This window comes from Molossus molossus, unplaced genomic scaffold, assembly GCF_014108415.1.
Source record: "Molossus molossus isolate mMolMol1 unplaced genomic scaffold, mMolMol1.p scaffold_m16_p_1, whole genome shotgun sequence".
Lineage (NCBI taxonomy): Eukaryota > Metazoa > Chordata > Mammalia > Chiroptera > Molossidae > Molossus > Molossus molossus.
In genome coordinates, this window is record NW_023425344.1 from 172,421,789 (window position 1) to 172,436,454 (window position 14,666).

General features: G+C 41.4%; 1 protein-coding gene across 8 annotated transcripts in view; it reads left to right on the plus strand.

The window, feature by feature from the left end:
* SLC12A6 (solute carrier family 12 member 6) overlaps nucleotides 1-14,666 on the plus strand; it is a 102,777-nt gene that overhangs the window by 62,197 nt on the left and 25,914 nt on the right. For all 8 annotated transcript variants that reach the window (XM_036270179.1, XM_036270181.1, XM_036270177.1 and 5 more), the window contains 7 exons: nucleotides 4,411-4,505; nucleotides 4,969-5,100; nucleotides 6,830-6,976; nucleotides 8,819-8,873; nucleotides 10,097-10,227; nucleotides 11,222-11,463; nucleotides 14,229-14,443. In XM_036270179.1, the coding sequence (XP_036126072.1) occupies nucleotides 4,411-4,505; nucleotides 4,969-5,100; nucleotides 6,830-6,976; nucleotides 8,819-8,873; nucleotides 10,097-10,227; nucleotides 11,222-11,463; nucleotides 14,229-14,443 (1,017 nt within the window). The remainder of the gene's footprint in view (nucleotides 1-4,410; nucleotides 4,506-4,968; nucleotides 5,101-6,829; nucleotides 6,977-8,818; nucleotides 8,874-10,096; nucleotides 10,228-11,221; nucleotides 11,464-14,228; nucleotides 14,444-14,666) is intronic.

Sequence of the window (14,666 nt, forward strand, 5' to 3'; positions counted from 1 at the left end):
TGACAGCTTTGCAGGATAGAGTAATTTTGGTTGTAGGTTCTTGCTTTTCATCACTCTGAATATTTCTTGCCACTCCCTTCTGGCCTGCAAAGTTTCTTTTGAAAAATCAGCTGACAGCCTAATGGGAACTCCCTTGTAGGTAACTAGCTGCCTTTCTCTTGCTGCTTTTAGGATTCTCTCTTTGTCTTGAACCTTTTGCATTTTGATGATGATGTGTCTTGGTGTGGGCCTCTTGGGGTTCATCTTGTTTGGGACTCTTCTGTGCTTCCTGGACTTGTATGTCTGTTTCCTTCACCAAGTTAGGAAAGTTTTCTGCCATTATTGTTTCAAACAGGTTTTCGATTTCTTGTTCTCTCTCTTCTCCTTCCGGCACCCCCAAGATGCGAATGTTGGCACGCTTGAAATTGTCCCAGAGGCTCCTTACACTATCCTCATTTTTTTGGATTCTTTTTTCTTTTTGCTGTTCTGGTTGGGCGTTTTTTGCTTCCTTATATTCCAAATCGATGGTTTGCTCCTTGGATTTACGTACTCTATTATTGAAGCTATGTAAATTATTCTTTATTTCAGTTAAAGCCTCCTTCGTTTCTAACTGTGCAGCGATCATTTCTGACTGGTACTTTTTTATGCTCTTGAGGCCCTCACTGAGTTCATTGAGCATCCTTAGAAGCAGTATTTTGAACTCAGCATCTGTTAGGTTGCTTATCTCCATTTCGCTTAGTTCTTTTCTTGGGGTTTTGTTCTGTTCTTTCATTTGGGACCTGTTTCTTTGTCTCCTCATTTTGGCTGCCTCCCTGTGTTTGTTTCTGTGTATTACTTAATGAGAGGTATGGGGGTCGCTGAGACCCGATGCTGCTCGTTTGAAAGAATTTAGGAAAAACCTGAAGCAGGATCCAAGACAGGCCAATCCTATGGTTAAGCAAGTAGCAACAGCTTGGGTGGGCTTGAAAGTTGGGTGGGGTGGGGTGGAGCCTCAGGGAGTTAGCAGGGCGGGGCTACCAGTGTGAGCCAGGTTGCTGGAGTCCCAGATATGGCGACTGTCTGCCACCCCAGGGAAGGGCTCACCAAAGGAACAAAGGCCTCTTACAGCACGTTTGTCCCCGAGAAAGCCCCCTCTCCAGCCCTCGCTCCAGTGCCAAACAGCTCAGTTCTTCCCTGTATGTCTCTGGCGCCCCTCGAGCTGCCTCCCCTCCAAGCTTAGAGGGAGCGAGTCCGACCAGTCTGTGCGCGGGCCCTTTAGGGAGCTGCCTGTGGCTCCAGCCAGGTCAGCTTCCCTGAGCCTCAGTTTCCGCTGGTTTTTCCAGCCAGAAGTTATGGGGACTTCTCTTCCTGGCACTGGAAACCTGAGCGGGGCACCTGGTGTGGGATGGGGACCCCTCAGTCCTCAGGAAGGACCTTTCCAGCTGCGGGAGCCTCCTGATTTTTATCCGCCACACTTGGGTGTGGGACCAGCCCGTTGCGCCGCTGTGCCGCTGCCGCCACCCCTCGCGCCGCCGCCCCTCCTACCGGTCTGGATGTAGCTGCTTTTTTTTTTTTTTTTAATTCCGTAGTTGTAGGACTTCCATTCAGCTTGATTTCAGGCGGTTTGGGATGATGGTTGTTCTTTAGTTTTGTTGTAACTTGGATGTGGTTATGGGAGAACGCAATACTGCGTTTCCCTACGCCGCCATCTTGACCGGAAGTCTGGACCCATTATTTCATTAGGGTTTGAAAATTGGTGATTTTATTTTCTAATTATATTATTTCATCTGCATTTACTAGCTGGAATGTTTCTATAATGAAGACATTTTCTTTATTTAGTTACTCTGAAATATAGTTGGTATAGGAAAGGCAGGATAATTGCTTAATTCTTTCCATTTATTACTTTTTAGATTTACATGTTATTTCTAGCAACTCTGTAAAAGTGATTAGATTAACTTTATTTTTTAATTACAGTTTACATTCAGTATTATTTTATATTAGTTTTAGGTGTATAAACATTTGTATAATATATGAAATGATCTCCCTGATAAGTTTAATGCCCACCTGGCACCATACGTAGTTATTACAATAGTATTGACTATATTTCCTATGCTATACTTTACATCCCCACGACTATTACCACTTTGTACTTTTTTTAAAATAAGTTTTTATTAATTTTTTTTTAGAGAGGAAGGGAGAGATAGAAACATTGACTGCCTTCTGCACATCCCCTATTGGGGATCGAGCCTGCAACCCCAGCATGTGCCCTGACTGGGAATCAAACGGGGACCTCTCAGTCCATGGGGGGACACTCAATCCATTGAGCCACACTGGCCAGGTCCAATTTGTACTTAATCCATTCACTTTTTTTTTTTTAATTAATTTATTTTTGTTACAGATGTTTCTCCCTTTTCCTACCTGATTCCCCTCTCCCCCTCCCTCCCTGCCCCCAGCTTTGTTGTCCATGTCCATTGTTCATGCATACATTCTGTGGTTTATCTCTCTCCCACCACCCCCTCTTCTGGGATTGTCAGTCTGTACCCTACTTCCACGTCTCTGGGACTACCCCTTTCCTCAGACTGTTATGTTCATTATATTCCACAAATAAGTGAGATCATATGATACTTGTCTTTCTCTGTTTGGCTTGTTTCGCTTAGGATAATACTTTCCAGGTCCCTCCATGTAGTCTCAAAGGATAAGAGATCTTTCTTTCTTACCGCTGCATAGTACTCCATTGTGTATATGTACCACTGCTTTTTTATCCATTCGTCTACTGATGGACACTTGGGCTGTATCTTAGCTATTGTAAATAGTGCTGCTACAAACATGGGGGTACATATATTCTTTCTGATTGGTGTTTCAGGCTTCTTAGGGTATATTCCTAGAAGTGGGATCACTGGGTCAAATGGAAGTTCAATTTTTAATTTTTTGAGGTAACACCATATTATTTTCCATAGTGGCTACACCAGTCTGCATTCCCACAGCAGTGTACTAGAGTCCCCTTTTCTCCACACCCTCACCAACACTTGTTGTTTGATGATTTGTTGATGGCGGCCATTCTGACAGGTGTGAGGTGATACTTCATTGTTGTTCCATTCACCTTTTTTTACTCAGTCCTCCAACCCCTATCCCCTCTACAACCATCAGTCTGTTCTCTGTGTCGTTCAGTCTGTTTCAGTTTTATTTGTTCGTCTTGTTATTTAGATTCCACATATAAGTAAAATAATACGGTATTTGTAATAGTGATTTTTAAAGTATGTTGGATATTTCACATATAGTATTTGCATTTCAATCCATTGCATTATTTCTGTTTAGTAGTCATATTATTCCATTTTATCTAGTGGCAACCTCTTCAGTTTGGTTCTTCTGTCCTTTGGTGTGACCCAGTTATTTTGATAGACTGTTGCCTATTTCCCAAGGTCATTATTTATATATATATATACACACACACACACACATTTTTTTTTTTTATTCCTCACCCGAGGACATTTTTTGTTCAGATAGAGTGGGAGGGAGAGAGGAAGAGAGAGAAACATCGACGTGAAAGGGGCACATCGAGTGGCTGCCACCCACACGACCAACCAGGGCCGGGGACAAACCGCAACTGAGGTACGCGCCCTTAGCGGAAATCGAACCCGGGTCTTTCTGGACTGCAAGCCGACGCTCTAACCTCTGAGCCAAACCGGCCAGGGCTCATCTTATATATATTTAAGGTTATAGGACTTCAAATTACTTTCTTTAATTTTTGTATTGGTATCTGTTTTCTCAATATTTAAAATCTTGGTTCTTAATGACCTTTACATATTTAAAAAAATTTTTTTCTGTCTCTTCCACCAGACAATTATAATTATATAACTTACACAATAAAGAATCAAAGTAAACAAATCGTTCGAACAACACAAACACTGCTGTCTTAGGAAACCTAGTCTCTTTTTCTTTTTTTCTTCATATCTAGTTCACCAAATTCTTGTGGGGTGCCTCTTTGAACATAAAATATGTGGCAAGTGTTTGTACAAAAATAATAGTGTTTCCAGAAGGTCACAGCACTGGAGGCAGAGGTTTCACTGCCGTTATCAACAGCAGCAGTGTGGAAAGTGGCCCGTGTCTAGCACAGGACTGAGCAGGTGCTCAGTGTGCAGTTTTTTTTTCCATTATAGATTTGGGTGATTTTAAGAGACCCTACAGGGCTGGAGTCCTAAAGGACAGTATTTCCAGAGGTCTTCAAGTTGTTGAGAAAAGGAATGACCCATGTTTACTCTCAGAGATTTGTGTTTGCTCTTGTTGGAGAGGGAGCCACATTCTTCAAGCAATGCTGATTGGGTTCTACCACTCAGATTAAAATTTGAGTATGAAAATGGGTTCTGTATTAATACAGAGACAACTGATTGCTATTTGGTGCTGCTGCTGCTTCAGTATCCACGAGAAACTAACTTGGTTTACTTTTTCTTCCAGATGATGGCCGTAAGAAAGCTCGAAATGCTTATCTCAATAATTCCAGTTACGAAGACGGAGATGAATATTTTGATAAAAACTTGGCACTCTTTGAGGTAATGTTAAGGAGAAAACTAGGACAGATTTTAGGAACAGAGATTTGAGAATAGTTGTTTTCTACCCCATTTGTTTTTTTGTTTTTTCCTGTATTGATTTTAGAGAGAGGGAGTGAAAGGGAGATAGAGAAACATCAATGAGAGAGAACATCGATTGGCTGCCTCCTGCATGCCCCCCACTGGGGATCAGGCCCACAACCTGGGCATGTGTCCTGACTAGGAATCGAACCGGTGACCTCTTGGTGCATGGGTTGACACTCGACCACTGAGCCACACTGGCCGGGCTAAGTGTAATAGTTTAATGTGGGGGGAAATAAAGTCTCATTGATAAATCGTCTTAAAATATTTACCTGTGAAATACTGATCATATTTACTTTGAAGTTTTCTGGTGAAGCAGTCACTTTGATGCTAATTTGCAGTGTGTTCTTCATCACTCATTTCTTCCATACTTCTGGTTTTATAGGAAGAAATGGACACCAGGCCAAAGGTGTCTTCTCTCCTCAACCGCATGGCTAATTACACTAATTTGACTCAAGGAGCAAAGGAACATGAAGAGGCAGAGAACATCGCTGAAGGGAAAAAGAAGCCCACTAAGGTGAGACCTTAGAAAACAAAGACAAATCACTCCACACCTGTCAGAATGGTCACCATCAACAAATCATCAAACAACAAGTGTTGGCGAGGGTGTGGAGAAAAGGGGATTCTAGTACACTGCTGGTGGGAATGCAGACTGGTGCAGCCACTGTAGAAAACACTATAGTGTTACCTCAAAAAGTTAAAAATTGAACTTCCATTTGACCCAGTGATCCCACTTCTAGGAATATACCCTACGAAGCCTGAAACACCAGTCAGAAAGAATATATGTACCTCTATGTTCATAGCAGCACTGTTTGCAATAATTAAGACCTGGAAACAACCCAAGTGTCCATCAGTAGATGAGTGGATAAAAAAGCAGTGGTACATATACACAATGGAATACTATGCAGCTGTAAGAAAGAAAGATCTCTTATCCTTTGACATGACATGGAGGAACCTGGAGAGTATTATGCTAAGCAAAACAAGCCAAGCAGAGAAAGACAAATATCACATGATCTCACTTATTTGTGGAATACAATGAACTAAACAAACTGCTGAACAAAAATGACCCAGAGACATAGAGGTAGGGTACAGACTGACAAACCCCAGAAGAGCGGGAGTTGGGGGGAAAGAGATAAACCACAGAACTTATATGCATGTATGCATAACCAATGTACATAGACAACAAAGCTGGGGAGGAGGGTGTTAATGGGGGGAAAAAGGAGAAACATCTGTAACAAAAACAAATTAAAAATAATTAATACAAGAAAAAAACAAAGACAAATAAAAAGAGCCCCATATATAAGAAAGGAGGAATATCCAGGGCATCACTCTATGCTCTGTGATAGCTATTTATTGAGTGCCTGATATATGCCAACACTGTACTGGGCAGTGGGTTCATAGCGCAGAAAGAACATATAATATCTCATTGTCATGCAGTCTAAATTTTAATCTGGTGACACCGTCCTTAAGATGTTTCAACTATGTTGGTAAATGTTCTAATTAAAATATAAGCAGGGTAAAGAGACTGAGGCCACCGGCCAGCAAGGGAGTCTGAGCAGAGGACATTGCTATTTTAGAGAGGCTGATAGGGTGATATTTGAGCAGGGCCCTAACTGCTGTGAGGGAGTGAGCCATGTGATAGCTAGGAGAAGGGCATTCCAGCAAGAGGCAGCCGCTCTTCAGAAGAAGAGTGTCCACGCGCCCATCTGCTATGCGCTCTCTGGGTTCTTCAGAGACCAAACGTTAGTCTTTTTTATCAAAATGAAAATATGGAACAATATTACAAGTTAGTTTTTTGGTTGTTCAGGGGTAAAACAACACTCAAATATTTGTTTTACCAACTGTATTTACAAACTACTATGAAGGATTTATACCAAATTCTGAAGACCAAGCCATTAGTCCATTTTTAAATGAAAAGGGAAAGCTAACAGCTTTGAACAACAGAAATTGTTGTTGGAGTGCAACTTAAAAGTTTATTTGTAGTCAAATGCCTATGTAGACACATGTGGGGACCTATGAAAGCTAAAAATGCATAGCTCTAGGAATAATAAAAGTATGGTGATACACATTTATAAGTTGGGGATTTTATATGTGCCTCTCTTAAGGTATTTGTTAAACTTATTATCTCTGCTTTGACATTAATGTGGTAGTTGGGGAGCAAGTTTTCATACCATAATAAAGAGATAAAGTCATCTTTTCTAGATGACTATATAATTTTTTCTTTTGTCAATGTCTTTTTTTTTCAGACCCCCCAAATGGGTACCTTCATGGGTGTCTACCTCCCGTGTCTACAAAATATTTTTGGAGTGATCCTGTTTCTACGCCTTACTTGGGTGGTGGGCACAGCCGGAGTTCTTCAGGCCTTTGCAATTGTCCTTATCTGCTGTTGCTGTGTAAGTGCAGAGGGGGCTCCTGGAGGTCACCTGGAACCTTGCCAGTGCTTCAGAGTATATGCACTTGACCTCTTTGGGAATAAAACAAAGAATACTAGGGAAAGACTCATTTCAACAGGAGAGATTATTTTGATATTAAAGTCAAAAGGATTTTCACTTATTTAGTGTCAGTTATTCGCTGCTTATTGCTCTAATAAGATGTACCAGAAATTACAATGGAAGTCTTCTACAGAAGTAGAAGATCTAGCCTGCAAAGGATTCAGACCACAAACAATTTGAGCTTGGTAGCACCAAAGTTGTGACAGAAAATGTGTTGTAAATGGGGTGTACTACTTCAGTAGAGTGTTGAGAAACAAAACTGATTGTTGTTTAGGGGTGAGGAGTGTTTGTTTTGTTTTGAAGTCTTGTTCATGTCCTCTTCCCCAGAAATTCAGATTTTTTTTTTCCGGGTCTTCTCTCCACCATACTGAGAACATTTTTCTTTTTCTCACACGATGATATGATTTTTATTAGAGAGTGGAAGGGAGAGAAAAAGAGAAAAACATCAATGTGAGAGAGAAACATCGATCAGGCCGGGGATCAAACCCCAAAACCCCGGTATGTGCCCTTATGGAAATCCAGCCTGCCACCTTTCCATGTGTGGGAAGATGCTCCAGCCAAGCAAGCCACACCAGCCAGCGCCATGCTGAGAACATTTTAATCTTCCTTTAATTTAAACTCCTGTTTCCCAACCACATCTATCAATTTTATTATAAGTTGATAGATTTTTAAAAAAATATTTTATTGCCCTGGCTGGATGGCTCAGTTGATAGGAACGTCGTGCTGTAGACCAAAAGGTTATGGGTTCAATTCTCTGTCAGGTCACATTCCTAGGTTGCAGGTTTGACCAATCAATGTTTCTTTTCTTTCTCTCTCTCTCTCTCTCTCTCTCTCTCTCTCTCTCTCTCTCTCTCTCTCCCTCTCTCCCTCCCCTCCCCTCCCCTCCCCTCCCCTCCCCTCCCTCTAAAATCAATAAACATATCCTCTTGTAAGGATAAAAAAATTATTATTTAACTAGCGACCGACCTCTGTTATTACTGTCACCATTATACCCTCCATGTGCATTATGCTCAGCAGAGTACTCTACAGAGAAGTGTAAGCAGTCATAGTCCGTATCATTATCAAGTTAAAATTAATGATACCATTTTTTTTTTTCCCCCAGTTTCTTGGTTTGGAAACTTTAGTGCTGTGTTTGGGCTCCCTGATTGCCTCTCACACCCACTCAGCTACCCAGGCCAATCATGTCTCCCTGTGAAATCTCTTACATTCAACCCTTCCCTTACATTCCCACTGCCCCTGCAGTCCTCACCTCTCACGGAACTACTGTAATAGCCTACTAACAGGTCACGCTGCTCCACCCACTCCCTGTCTGCAGGCCATGCTCTGCTCTGCTACCAGGTGGTTTTTAAAATACAGTTCATATGAGTTCAGTAATCCTCAGTAGTTCCTTTCCTTACTGAATATTGCTCTTGTTATTGTAGCCAGCCTTCAGTTGGTTTCTAATCTGCTTTTCAAGTTGTTTAGGAGATCCGGGGGAGATCAGTGGTTCTCAGTAGCACCTAACCTACCGATTCTGATGTAGGGGTATTTTAACAGAACTCTCCAGGTAATAGTAGTGTGACTTGTGTAATGAGTTGAACCACATCATCTCATTTCCATGCCATTAGGTATGACAGGTAACTCCCTCCATAAAAGTAGGTAGAGGTAAATTTTCCATCGGTTGTCTGTGGTCCACAGATGGGAAATAGTACAGAGATGTTCTCTTTATACAGTAACAGTCTTCTCCCTTCTTTTTCTTTATAGACAATGTTGACTGCTATCTCCATGAGTGCCATTGCGACCAATGGAGTGGTCCCAGGTCAGCAGGCTAAGTGTGGACTTCAGGGATTGTCGGTGATCACTGTGTTTATGATGTGAAGGCCAGAAGTGTAAACTTTCGAGGAATAGAATACCATTTCAATTTTTTTTTCTTTATTAATTTTTTAGAGAGAGAGGAAGGGAGAGAGAGAGAGAAATATTGATGAGAGAGAACTTTGGCCACTTCCTGCATGCCCCCCACTGGGGATCTGGCCCACAACCTGGCGATGTGCCCTGACCAGTAATCGAACTGGCGACCTCTTGGTGCATGGGTCGATGTTCAACCACTGAGCCACACCGGCTGGGCTAGAATACCATTTTAATCTGTTGGCCATAGACACCACTACTGTTTGATTTTAGGATCTCTTCTTTAAAAATGTCTTTATGTTCTAGGCTAGAATCTTTCATTTTTATTGTATTCTTAGCTTCCTTTATTATTATTTTATTTATTTTTTATTTTAAAAATATTTTTCTTTATTGATTTTATAGGAGAGGAAAGGAGAAAGAGAGAAACATCGATGAGAAAGAACATTGACTGGCTGCCTCCTGTGTGCCCCCCTCCAGGGATCAGGCCCACAAATTGGGCATGTACCCTGATCTGGAATTGAACTGGTGACCTTCTGGTATGCTGGTCGATGCTCAACCAGTGAGCTACACCAGCCGGGCTCTTAACTTCCTTTAGTTAGAAAATATTTTATTGGGCTTCTCATGCCTGTAGTAAATATTCTCTGATATTTTTCTAATACTGACAGATTGTGCTGCTCCCTGTGGAGCGTTAGCTGTGCAATACATCCTACCATGAAGGTTTCATCTTTTACTTCCCACTAGCAAATCTGCTTTTTGTCACATTCAACATTTTCAAAAGTCTCAAATATTTATTCTTCATGCATGTTTTTATTCTTACTATTTTTTTAATCCTCACCTGAGGATATTTTCCCATTGATTTTCAAATAGAGTGGGAGGGAGGAAGGGGGGGAGAGAGAGAGAGAAGGGGAGAGAGAGACAGACAGAGAGAGAAACATCAGTGTGAGAGAGACACAATTGGTTGCCTCCCACATGACCCTAACCAGAGCTGGGGGTGGAATCACAACCAAGGTACCTGCCCTTGATCGGAATCAACCCTGAGACTCTCTGGTCCGCGGGCTGATGCTCTAACAACTGGGTCAAAGCGGCCAGGGCTATTCTTCTTACTTATGATTGTTCACGTACCTCTTTGTGTTTTAGCTGGGGGCTCATACTTTATGATTTCCCGAGCACTGGGCCCAGAGTTTGGTGGAGCTGTTGGCCTCTGCTTTTATCTTGGTACCACATTTGCAGCAGCCATGTATATCCTTGGTGCCATTGAAATTTTTCTGGTGAGTATTCACTCAATTGTGTTCTACAGTGTAGATAATAATACAGATTTGGATTTATTTTGTTCTTTGTTGTCAAAGCTTCTGAGAGATCAGCTATAAGTGATTGATTATAATCAGCTAACCTGTTACAGGCATACCTCTTTTTTTTTGTTTTGTTAATCCTCACCCAAGGATATATTTTTCCATTGATTTTCAGATAGAATGAAAGGGAGGAAGAGAGAGAAACATCGATGTAAAAGAGACATATTGACTGGTTGCCTCCCACACAACCCTGACTAGGGCCAGGGATCGAACCTGCAACCCAGGTATGTGCCCTTTTCTGGGAATTGAACCCGCAACGCTTTGGTGCACGGGCCTATGCTCTAACCATTGGGAAAAACCACCAGGGCGGCATACCTCATTTTATTGCACTTCACTTTATTGTGCCTTGCTTTATTGCACTTTGCAGACACACATCGGCCTCCGAGTGTGGATATGCAGCAGAAAGGCTGAGGGTGTCCTTTGCCTGCCTGTTCCTTTCCCTCCACCCAGGCACCGCCACCTACCACCTCAACCAGGAAGTCTGTCTCCAAGGAAGATTTGTGCCAGTGGGGAAAAGGAAAATAAAGTTGTTTTTTAAATATCTTTATCTCAATGAAATAGAATGTTTTTCATTTATTTATTCACTGGGATATATTTCTTACTATTTAATAATAGCAGAAGTAGGACTTGGTAATCATTACAGTTATTTTATATAACCCTTCGAATATAAGTTATTATTGCATTCCTTATTTTTTTCTATTTGGAAATATAGGTATTCAGAACAGTATGTAGACAAAAATATCAGTGATATCCCATTTCTATAAGGCATTCTAGATCCAAATGGAAATTAGTCTATGTCTCCAGCCATTTTCTGTCTCAGCTTTACTTTCCTTGTGAAACCAAAGCAAACTACAACACCCTTTTACTTGCTTACTGTGAAATTACCTAATTTTCTACTTTTTTTGTTTAACAGGTATATATTTTCCCCCGGGCTGCCATCTTTCGTAGTGATGATGTACTCAAGGAGTCAGCAGCCATGCTAAATAACATGCGTGTCTATGGCACAGCCTTCCTGGTCCTCATGGTGCTGGTGGTCTTCATCGGCGTGCGCTATGTGAACAAGTTCGCCTCACTCTTTCTGGCCTGTGTCATCGTGTCCATCTTGGCCATCTACGCTGGAGCCATCAAGTCGTCGTTTGCCCCTCCACACTTCCCGTATGTTTGTTTCTCCAGCTAACTATTATTGTTGGGTAGTCATTGGCAGTATCTGCTGATGTGATCATTTCAAGTCAGAGTTTCAGTCTCTCTGGAATTTCCCTTTTGGATAAGCCCGTTTAGCATCTAGGCGGAAAGCCTCCCAGCAACCTGCCTCGTTTGTTCATGTTGATACTCTTCCTTGTGTCCCAAACTGTAACCATCATTTGGGTATAGATAGTTTTTTCCGAAACCCTCTGGTAATGATTATGCATATTTGAACTATTCATGAAGGGCTTTTCAAACAATATAGTTATTGCCAGCAACCTTTATAAAGTATTTAAATGTTGGATTCCTTTTATTAATGAAAAATCAAGAGTCAAAGGAAACCTAAACTACCTAAATACTTGTAATTCACTAAATTTTTAATTTTGTTGGTAACATAAGAAACTTCCGAGTCATAAAATAAAGGACAATAAATGTCATTATTTGCATTTATGTATCTCTGTGTATAAGTAGTTCAGGTACCTTAAGTATATTTTTAAAGCAGTAATGGATTTGTACAGATGTGTAACTCACAGGCTCCCCTGTTTTCCTCTTGGCTAGTGGCATAGGGACTGACCAGCACTGAGTGTTACATGAAATCTTGTTACAGAGATTGTCTTTGAAAAGTTCCCTGAATTATCCAGGGATTAAATTCATCAGTCCTGTGTTGATTTAACCTGATTACAGAAAAGTAGATTTTTCAAGATGAAAAATTAGGATCATAGAGATTAAATTACTTGCTCAAAGTTAATTAATAGCAGAGGAAGGCCCTGGCTGGTTTGGCTCAGCAGTTAGAGCACCGGCCTGTGGTCCAGAGGGACCCAGGTTCAGTTACCGCTAAGGGCGTGTACCTCAGTTGTAGTTTGTCCCCGGCCCTGGTGGGTCGTGCGGGTGGCAGCCACTTGATGTGTCCCTTTCACGTCAATGTTTCTCTCTCTCTCTGTTTTCCTCTCTCTCCCTGCCACTGTATCTGAACAAAAAATGGAAAATTGTCCTCGGATGAGGATAAAAAAAAAATAGCAGAGCAAGAACATGAACCCTGTGATTTTACTTCTTCTCTGTTAAAGAATGTCAACAATAGGTTCTATCATACTTTTTAAATCTGCCCATCTAGGGATGATAGAGCAGCTAGACACCCATTTTAGTGTCATAAAAATACTAAGGCTACATTCTGGCTATATCTTAACTTGGGATATTCCATGTTGTCTCTAGTTCTCTTTTGATGCTTCTCCTCTTTTTTGGTGGATAAAAGGTCATGCTGTGTGGTATTTTCTTTAAAATATTCCAGCAAAACAAGATTAAAAAAAACCTAGAAGAATGCATGAAACAAGATTGGGAAATCTTGAAAGTTGTTGAAGCTGAGTAATGGGTACATGGTTTATTGTGTGTGCATCCTATCATTTTGCAGTTTTTATTTTATTTTATTTTATTTATTTATTTATTTTTATCCTCACCCGAGGACATTTTTCCATTTTTTGTTCAGGTAGAGTGGGGGAGAGAGAGAGGAACAGAGAGAGAGAGAAACATCGATGTGAAAGGGACACATCGAGTGGCTGCCACCCGCACAACCGACCAGGGCCGGGGACAAACTGCAACCGAGGTACGTGCCCCTAGCGGGAACCGAACCCGGGTCTCTCAGGACCGCAGGCCGACACTCTAACCGCTGAGCCAAACCGGCCAGGGCTTTATTTTATTTTTTAAAGATGCATGAGAAATTCACTTTTTTTTTATTCCTCACCTGAGGATATTTTTCCATTTATCTTCAGATAGAGTAGGAGGGAGAGAGAGAAAAAAACATCAATGTGAGAGAGAGACACATCGATTGGCTGCCTCCCGCATGACCCTGACCAGGGCGGGGGACCAAACTGCAACCGAGGTACATGCCCTTGACTGGAATTGAACCCACGACTCATTGGTCCACAGGCCAATGCTCTAACCACTGAGCAAAACCGGCCAAGGCTCATTTTTCAGATTTTAAAAATTGCTTTGTTCCTCCTGAAAGGTATTTTAATTGTGGGTGTATTATTCCTTTGTTTGTATTTATATTTCCAGGTTAAAGAAAAAATAAAATCAGCGATGAATATTCGTGTTATCCTTAAATACCCTCTCTCCCACTGGGTCCAGGCTAATGTTCAAAAACAGTTTTCTCTTAGGTCACAGAGGGATGTGCTTTTTAATTCCAGCCAAGCTGTCTTCTTCCAAACAGTAGCCAGAGCTTTGACCTTTAGCAAAACATTCTCAAGGGGTTTTTTCTGAACATAAGGCTTTTCTAGGCCAAAATAAAATTAGGAGAAATTTTGTTTTGTAAGACCAAAAAAAGGATTAGGTCTAAGGATTCTTTTAGACCTAACAGTTGGTTAATAACCTAGAAATTGTGGATGATGAGTCAGCACAGTGTATCCAGACCATTCTTCTATTTGAATTTTCTCACTACCACCTACCATCTGTGTGACCTCATGCAGACTCCTTTATCTCCCTAGACTTCAGTTCCCTCATCTCCAAAATCGAAATAATACATATTTTGTGAGATTGCAATTGGGATTAAATTGGCAGAAGATGTAAGTCACCGTTTACAGAGCTAGTCAGTGAATACTTTCTTTCCCATCCGTGACAGCGAAGCTCTTGGAGATGACATTTGCCATTTTCCAACCTATTTATTATTTCCTAACCCATTTCTAACCTGTTTTCTTTTTAAAGATCTTCTTCCTTTGCTTCATTTTTCTCCCTGTTTTTTAACCCAGGGTCTGCATGCTGGGTAACCGCACCCTTTCGTCAAGACACTTCGACACTTGCTCGAAGACCAAGGAGACGCACAACCTGACAGTGCCGTCGAAGCTGTGGAGCTTCTTCTGTAACTCGAGTCAGTTTTTCAATGCCACCTGTGACGAGTACTTTGTTCACAACAATGTCACGTCCATCCAGGGCATTCCTGGGTTGGCTAGTGGTGTCATTAAAGGTGAGTTGGGAGGTTTTTAGACAAGTTTTTCCTTTTTCTCTGAGGAAAATGGGCTTTGCCATCTTAGACTCTTCTATAGTCCATGAAGACTCACTGCTAGGTGTCACTCCCCCGCTGAAGCTCAGCATACAGCCCTCAATTCAACATCTTTCTGCTTTTCTATTAGTGAATTTATTCTTTCCCAGGACTCTCTTGCAGTGTTGTCTGTGAAAAATTACCTCCT